This window comes from Mytilus trossulus, chromosome 5 (genome assembly GCF_036588685.1).
Source record: "Mytilus trossulus isolate FHL-02 chromosome 5, PNRI_Mtr1.1.1.hap1, whole genome shotgun sequence".
Lineage (NCBI taxonomy): Eukaryota > Metazoa > Mollusca > Bivalvia > Mytilida > Mytilidae > Mytilus > Mytilus trossulus.
The window spans coordinates 32,171,244-32,181,026 of NC_086377.1; the positions used below are offsets into that span (position 1 = coordinate 32,171,244).

Here is a 9,783-nt window from a genome sequence, read left to right on the forward strand (position 1 = left end):
TGAAGACTTGTCAATGTTTCTACCGAAAGTATGTTGCCTTCCTTCGGCATCTTTAATTAATAAAAGCTGGCAGTAATGATTAGATGAAATGTGCAACAGTATTGAAATTAAAGCATAAAATACAATATGTTTTTCCTAAGTATAATACACACGCGTATTGACTTCATCATTGAAGCTTGGATCATAACCATACACATTCAAACGAAGAAAAGTAGTTGGAAAGCCTTTGAACACATACTTTATAAAATGTGGTCCTCGTTACATACCAGAAGCTAAAAAAACAACAAAACTTTTTTTATTTAATGTCAGCAAAAATAGAAATAAAAAGAACACTGAACTCCGAGGAAAATTCAACACAAAAAGTCCCCAAATCAAACGGGAAAATCGAAACCTCAAATTCATCAAACAACTGCTACACTCCCGGCCTGGTGCATACAGTTTCCAATGTGAGAAAAAGTGGCATGAACTTGGTCCTATAGCTAGCCAAACATATCACCTATCACCTACCAAAGAAGCGCAGAAGAAATTTTTTTTTGTCAGATTTTGTAATGAAAATAGAAACGAAACTGTTTCCAGGATTGCAATGTACACCATTAATACATGCATTCATATATATACAAGTGAATTAATAAATGCGTACTATTTCCAAACAAAATTTCTGTACAGTATAAAGAGGTGTATTTGAAGATGTTAGAATAATTGTTAAGATGGAATTTGGTGGTTGACATATTTAAACTGTAGTATTTCATTCATATTCTAACTTGTAATTATCTCCTTGCAGGGGCTAGAATGATGCCGAGTGAGTATTTTATAAAATATAAGAGTTTTTCCGCCATAGTAAAATAAAAAATGATATTTTTGAAATTATGAAGTTGTACAGAAGATAAATGCATATAATGACAAAAGTTCAAGTATAAAAATGGAACATTTATATCATTATCATGGAGAGTATTAAGGAAAAGGGAGCTCTGACTAAATTAATGATATGTACTCTCTTATAAACATGATATCTCTATTTTCCTTCAAAACTCTTGATTCATTTCAATACGTCAACACACACACGCACATGCAGTGTTGAAATACGATTACGATTTTATAGCATACAATTATATATATAAATTTCTAACGCTGTGTCAGCAAGTTATGGTCTTTAAATCTTCGTACGCACAATGATTCATATTACTTTTACTGCACTAATTCAACAATGCATAAATTGCAATCTGACTTCAAAAATTGAATTTCAACAATATTGAATTTGTCAAAAGTGCACGAAATACAATTATATAATAGAAATACTAGGATTCTGAAACTAGAAAAACTGATATAAATCCGTTTTTGGATCAATACGCAGAAACTTTAAAAAAGGTTTTCCACTTACAATGTGGAAGGAAATATTGTCAGATCAGTTCTAACAAAACCTGGACACGGAATATTTATTCTAAAAGTAATGTAAAATCTTTATACTTGAAAGAGTTGGTTTAAGGTGGTACCCAACACCTTAACTTAAATTAATTTGGCTCGTTTAATTTTCTTAAAATTTGACAAAGTATTTACTTTGACCCTTTGACAAAAATATAAAAAAATCAAAAAATTTGAACCAACTGTTTAATCAGAAAAATTACACCTGTTATATAGCAGTTTAACAAACACTTATTTTGATCATTGAGAAGCTCCCTTTTCCCGTAACAACGCAACGTCATTAAAACGTTCTGCTGATTTTACAGAGTTATCTCCCTGTTGTGTTAGGTACCACCTTAATCATGAATTGTGTCCTTTTTTTTTAATTTTGTATCATTATTAAAATTTTATTTTTTTCTGTTTCAGTGGTAGGCTGATTCTGGAGAAAACCAACATACTTAAGATAATCTATGATATAATTAAATTGAAATTAAGAACTTAAAAGAACTAGTACTTAATGTGTGACAATATCAATCTCAAGTTTTATACATATTAATATTTATTTTGCATCTTTCAGGTCATTTTCGTAATACAATTATTCTTTTATAGATATCCCCTAAGTCATTGACATTTAAATAATGAATTGATTGTTGAATGATATGTTGTTCATATTTTATTTTCGTTATACATATATAAAAGTTAAACCTTTTTTTAACTGAGCTATGTCTAGAAAGTTGAGTCATGATGCTTGACAAAAAGAGTACAAATACAAGCAAATGAAACAGATTTTTATTCTGTTGCGTATTAAATACAAAAAATAAGAGAATGTAAGGTTTACAAATCTCTTCAACAGTTTTCGTGTAAAATGCAAAATTGCTATTGTTTTCTCTTATCATACACTACGGAAAAATTATGTCTGTTTTTTTGTAACAGATTTGTGAAATAATGTACCAAATGATTGTGATGATAGTCTTTTTAGTATAATTTGATGTAACATGTTCGTTGTTGTGGTCAATTATCATTTATTTATAACTGGACACACACTGTTATGACGAATAAAGTATTTGTCTCTATTCAATTGTTTATTTCTCATTTTTTGTAAACAAACGCATACCAGCAATGTGATTTTTTTCATTTTTTTTATAATTAACATTGTGAAAATTAACGCATGTATCAAAGCCGACTGCGTAATTTATAGATAGGCCAATGTAGTCAAAGCCACTATGATAAATTCAGTCACATATAGCATACCCATGCAGATAATACTATCTCGATGAAAGTAGTCTAACGACCTTTAGGCAGACATGTATTCCTTCCTAAAAACTGCCAATATTTCATGGTAAAGGAGAAAAACGACAAAAAAGACGAACTTGACGAACAACAGTCTCCAAAAACAAAACATAGAAACTAAAAACTGATAAATACCACCGTTACTAAAAAACGGGAGTTGTTGCAGGTGTTTTGAAGAACATGTCCTGCTCCACATATGGCACTTGTTGTGTTGCCTATGTTAGATGAAGACTTGTCAAGGTTGTTGTGATATATTAAGGATCAAATGGCAAACGGAGAGAAACCAGTAACTACCTTTTATTAGCTATCAATACATTTAATAGGCATTTCTATTCGACTAAAAAAGCCTGGCCACAATAGCATTAGAACATCCCTTTACCAAATACTTCATTCACATGTACGCTGCAATCAGTCATTAAAGCAAAACAAAATTTTATTAAAATGCTGAACCGTATCTAGAAATTTATAGAAGAGTCGATATGTACAACTTTCGAAATCTTGCTTAAATAAATGAGGAACACTAATTTACACTATTTTTGACTTTAAAGATTGATGTAGCATGGATATTAGTTAACCCATTCAGTTTCTTAATTCCAATTTGTATAAACAACTACACAACCTTTCTCCATTTGGAAAGATTATATATATATCTTCTTTCACTCGTTTTAACTATTAACTGGCTTAATTCTGGAATGAAACTTTCAGTTTGTTGATGTAGTGTTTGCATTAGATTGGATGTTTACTTACGATATTTTGGGCCTTTGGATAACCTCGTAACACAATTCGCAGAAATTCGCACAATGTGATTCGATCAACCGTAATAATGCTGTACAACATCAGAATGTTGATTACTGTTACTAGTTTGACCTTGTACACGAAACGTGCGTCTGGTGTATCTTGTGTATATTATTCTAGTTAGGTATCTTTCTTGGGTTTTTTTTAATATGTTCATATATTTTGCGAAATTATATACACAGAAATTAATAAGCAACAGACTAAAGATATCTTGAATACTCACCATATATAATCACATAATTAAGTTAAATCCTGTGGATAATGATAGACGACACACATCAAAACTATACCCAATAACGAACATGTGAAAAACAACACTGCCCAATATCAATGTAAACATGGATCATACCGATGACGGAGCTGATTCCGGAAAACGAGCACTATAAAAAAGTGGAAATAAAACCAAAGATATTTGTAATCACAATAATTTATCAATGAATACTTATATTATGAATAATAATAATATCTTGCCAAATAGTGCTTCACTTACCTATAAGGTAAGCTAACACGAGGGATACTAAGTCAAAGGCTATAAACTTAATAAATTGTTACAGCAAATATGCAATACACATGTTGTTGGAAAAATAATAAGCAAAAGAAAATTCGCTTAAATGTACACTAAAAACACCGAATAAATTTGACACAAAATAAAAAAGAAATATATGATATGCAAATTTATCAAAGAAACCATTGAACACGGCGACTTTCAGTATCAAATGCAGATTTGTTTGTTCTAAAGTATACATTAATGTTTTGGCGAATCGGTCTTAAACTGGAGGAGACCTGTAATTTGTTAGACAAACTTTCATCTCGGACAAAGCCGTTTTTCTCCATGACATGAATGACGTGCGTTAATGGTTGATTGTTAACATGTTGTAGGCCACCTTGCCCTGGTATAGCCCAACTCAAAATTATCCCATCTTTTGCATGCCTGAATATGTTATCCAAAAAGACATACTCAAAATCCTTCGGAATATGTTCCGCAACTTCTAACGAAATGATCCAGTCATAAAGCGGAATTCCGTACTGTGGTATTGTAAGATCCAAAAACTTGACATCACCGTTGCTATTGTCCTCCGAATATGGAGCACCATCATAAGCGTCATACAATTCAACCTGTTTTAATTTCGTTATTTCTCTTTTATATGCGCCGGGTCCATCTCCGAAACTAGCGACAGTTTTACCTTTAAATAGCAATGACAGATGAGGAATTAATGACTTGTCCGTGAAATGCTGACCTCCCGTTTCAGTGCTGGCTCTTTTACAGTATCCACCATGTTTATTTGTGAGACTTTTTGACATCTGAAAAAAGACATAAGGTATTGAACAATTTTTGAGCTTGTGTCCAACAAGGATTAAAGCTGGTTTTGCTTAAGTTTAACTTTAACATCAATCATTATCGTTCATAATGAATTTGGACACATCAAATTGACTTAGTTTAAAGTCTAGAAAACAAAATTGTTAATATCATGTTTTTGGTTTTACCCATTGTTGAAGGTTGTACAATAACATATAAATGTAATTAAGTCTGTTGTGGAGGGCTGTCTCATTGTCGACCATCCAACATCTTCTTATAAGTATATTATATCCACGGGAAAGTCTATTAAAATGATTCAATCAGAAATTATTCTATATTAACCAGCAAAGCGATTGGGAAACTATTGTCCTATTGCTGCCATTCCTGAAGATAATGGTTGCGAGACAGTAACTTTATATACTTATATATAATGTGTTTACATCGACAAATGCCATACATATACGAAATGTGGCTAGGTATAAAACCAGGTTTTACCAACTTTCTTTAGAAAATTCTAATACCCAGATAGGAATAGGACTTTTGTGTTTTACTTCTCGTTTTATTGGCGGATAACATAGGATTTTGTTATTATTTAAGGACATCCCTTTTGTAAATTCATATCTGAGGTGGTTGATTTTGTTTAACCTTGGAACGGTCATTGATATTTCTGCTTTATTTGTTAATGTTTTACAAGTCTTTATTTAACCTTGAACGATCCAGATGAAGGTAAATTCAGAAAAATGCTTCCGACGCATAAAATTTATATCGTGCCGTTTTTGATTTTTTTTTTTACTTTTTTTTGTTTTAGATTACAGAAATGAAATTGTTATTTTATAATTTCCATGCGTCCAAACCGTTGTCGCCTTTAATTAGGTAAATCATAGCCGAAATGTGAAAGACAAGAATGTTGAAAACCGCTACAGTTAAACAGCGTCATTAACTTTCGATCATTATCGTTCATAATGAATTTTGAAAAAAAAAAATATATCGAATAAGAATCCCTCCAAGGTCAGCTTTGCAGGGAAGAGTTATCAAATGTCTTTTATATGTTAACAACATGATAAAATTGAAAGAAAATAATTTAAATGACTACTTAATTATTACGGGGCGCCGAATGGGACTCTTGTGGTTTTGTACAAAATTCAATTCTGTCATAACAAAATCATTTTTGTCTTACAAAACTATGTGCTACAGACTTGTTTTGTGAGAACTTCAATTTTGTGATGACAAAATTCATTTGTGTAGACAAAATTCATTTTTGTCATGACAAAATTCATTTTTGTAGACAAAATTCATATTTGTCATGACAAAAGTCAATTTTGTCTTAAAGGTATGCAAATATAAACATATTTGCATACAAAATTGACTTTTGTTACCTGATATGGAAATTAAATCACAAAAGTCAATTGTGTACGGTAAGATTCAATTTTGTGAGACAAAATTGACTTTTGTGAAACAAAATTAACTTTTGTGAGACATAATTGACTTTTGTGAGACAAAATTGACTTTTGTGAGACAAAATTGACTTTTGTGAGACAAAATTGACTTTTGTGAGACAAAATTCAATTTTGTCATTTTTGTTGAGACAAAATTCAATTTTGTCATTTTTGTTGAGACAAAATTCAATTTTGTCATTTTTGTTGAGACAAAAGTCAATTTTGTTAATTTTGTTGAGACAAAAGTCAATTTTGTATATTTTGTTGAGACAAAAGTCAATTTTGTTAATTTTGTTGAGACAAAAGTCAATTTTGTCAATTTGTTGAGACAAAAGTCAATTTTGTCAATTTTGTGGAGACAAAAGTCAATTTTGTTGAGACAAAAGTCAATTTTGTGACGACAAAATTCATTTTTGTGATGACAAAATTCAATTTTGTAACAACAAAATTGACTTTTATGAGACAAAATTGACTTTCGTGAGACAAAATTGACTTTCGTGAGACAAAAATCAATTTTGTTGAGACAAAATTCAATTTTGTTAATTTTGTTGAGACAAAATTCACTTTTGTTAATTTTGTTGAGACAAACTTCAATTTTGTCAATTTTGCTGAGACAAAATTCAATTTTGTCAATTTTGTTGAGACAAAATTCAATTTTGTTAATTTTGTTGAGACAAAATTCAATTTTGTCAATTTTGTTGAGACAAAAGTCAATTTTGTCAATTTTGTGTAACAAACGTCAATTTTGTGTAACAAAAGTCAATTTTGTGTAACAAAAGTAATTTTTGTGTAACAAAAGTCGATTTTGTATGCAAATTAGTTCACAGAAACCAAACTAAACTAATTTAAATACAAAATTGACTTTTGTCGCTCAATTTTCAAATTAGGTAACAAAAGTCAAGTCTGTGTAACAAAAATGAATTTTGTCATGACAAAAGTGACTTTTGTCCGCTGATAGATAATTTTGTATGACAAAATTTCAAATTTGTATTATGATACAAATTTTGTTAAACTGAACTAATTTTTGTTGAACAAAGGTCACTTTTGTCCGTACAAAATTGAATTTTGAGTACAAAACCACAAGAGTCCCATTCGGCGCCCCGTAATTATATCCTGTCGTTGACAGATTCTAAAAGAGCTTAGACCTATGCATTTACTTAAATTGAGGAGATATGCAGTGCATGAGCAAATAACACGCTACATATTTCATTCGTCCGAAATGCGCTTCTTGATTTACCTTCATCAGGAACACTCAAATTTGAATATTTGAAAACCAATGATTTATCAGGACCGAACATGTTAAAGTGCTTAAACCAAAACGTTACATTAACTCACTCGAAAATCAAAGTAAAATATACCAATTATGATATAACTATGCAAGGAGTGGACATGTTTTTTATATAGAAAGTTACAGGTAGATTGTCCCTGGACATTTTGAGGATTTTTTTTACGAAATATTCGTCAAATTATATAAGTTTGAGAATGGAAATTGGGAATGTGTAAGAGAAAACAACCCGACCAAAGAGTAGAAAACAGCCGTAGGCCACCAATTAGATTTCAATACAGCGAGAACATTCTGCACCTGTAGACGATCTATATATCATCGCTAAAAAATATTTGAACATACTAAGTGATTAAAGACGCCATGCTGAATTCCGAAATATATTACTAAAATTAAAATTCATACCAGACTTACAAGACCAGAAGCTCCTAACTTGATACAATCGCACAAATGCGGCAGGAGTAAAACATTCTGCGGGGTTGATTATATGCGTATTATCTTAATGAGTCTTGATATACACATTAAGTGTGATCAACTAAATTAAATTATTTTACCTCGCACTCCATTTTTCCTATAACCTGTCTTGCTTTGTTTAATTGAATGGATAGTTGATTTCTGACTTGAACAATGTTTTTAATTAGACTGGTATCCCCTTCATCAGATTTCAATGATTTACTAAAACTAGTGTATGCTGAATTCCTGACAACGACAATTAAGAGAGTGCATAGTGCTAAAATTGTGACTGGAACAACAGATGTCGTCATCAGCGTCCTGTATATCATATTTCTTTCGTACCTATTATAATAAACACAAAGCATTAATCATGTTAACCGGAGTAAGTATGTATTATAGCAAGATTGGCCTGGTATCATCCCGAGACTCTTATATCGGCCTGCAGGCTTTAGCCAAGGGCCGATATGGGTCGAGGGATGATACCAGGGCCAGTATTGAAAAGTCATATTATTATCTATTTATTATATATTTAAGTTCTGCAGGAAAGAGGGAAAATCCAAGTATAACAATTTAATGAATTTCGAAACATAGCAGGTAAATATCTTTAACATTTTATCACATTTGTGTTGTTATGGGTGCAATAACGTCACGTCATTGCGAATTAGGGCACAATAACCAATAACCTCATTTTTCCCCGTGCAATTTTGAGGTTATTACATATATGCAAATTCCGACATATTCGTAAAAAAAATTGTTATTCAAACTAACGGAATATTTTGTTTTTCTTTTGATTTGTTTGTTGTAATAATTCAGTACGGTCACTTGATGAAGCATCAGTAATACTATCATCTATTTCCACGTCATCATGGTTATCATAAACCCTATCTAATGATTTCACTTTGAAATTAGTTCGTTTGTTGATACACTTATTTCTGTGCAGATAAGATAAGTATTATTTTCATTAAAATGTATTTCAAGGTTTAGAATGCCATGTGTTTTAAATCTTTGGCCTTTGATTACATGAACATCTTTTATTTGTTTTATTTGAGTTATTATTTCAATCATAAGTATGTCACAGATTTCTAGTGAAGGAACTGCACCAGTTGTTCTTTTGTGTGTTCTTGAATTTGCATTTGGGTTAAACAACTACGCGAATAAACAGTTTTACAGTATTTCTGACTCTTTTACTTGGAAAGTTCGACCTCATAATCTCATAACAACATGTATATGTCTTTTGACATTACAACACACAATCTTTTAAGTTGGACAGATTTTTTTCCTCATGGAAACATTGATTGATTCAATTCATCAGTCAAAATAGTTAAATAAAAAACTTATAATTTAGATAACACAACGTAGTAGCGTTCTTACTGGTATTTTGTTTGTTCTGTGTAGTCCTTTCTCGTGTATAAGTCATGTAATATAGTCATACACTAAATGGAAATGATGGTGTTTTAACTAAAATATATATATTTTGTTTACCTGGTCAATTTTGTAACCTTATGTCTCAGAATCTCATTAAGCAATTGATTTTATCTTTAGAATAGAAATTATTATAACATTAGACATCTGTTAAGCGCACACTGCTATAAAAAAATCATGAATTTTATATTATAGTTTTATTATCCTTTCAACCACTGATTAGAAAAGAATAAAAATCAAATTATTCCTTGATTATTTAAAATTAATTATAAATTGTTTTATGTCGTACAAAGTACTTGTTTGTTTTTATAGAATCCTTTAATAAAGTGAGAAATAAAGAGTTATCATAATTTGAAAAAATGACGAGAAAATAAACGAACAGAATAAACATGATTATAAAAAGTAAAATA

General features: G+C 30.6%; 1 protein-coding gene across 6 annotated transcripts in view; it reads left to right on the forward strand.

The window, feature by feature from the left end:
* Positions 1–2,471, forward strand: part of LOC134718763 (uncharacterized) — a 44,270-nt gene extending 41,799 nt beyond the window's left edge. For all 6 annotated transcript variants that reach the window (XM_063581460.1, XM_063581454.1, XM_063581455.1 and 3 more), the window contains 2 exons: positions 782–799; positions 1,825–2,471. In XM_063581460.1, coding sequence (XP_063437530.1) covers positions 782–799; positions 1,825–1,835 — 29 coding nt within the window. In that variant the 3' untranslated portion in view covers positions 1,836–2,471. The remainder of the gene's footprint in view (positions 1–781; positions 800–1,824) is intronic.
* The last annotated feature ends 7,312 nt before the right edge of the window (positions 2,472–9,783 follow it).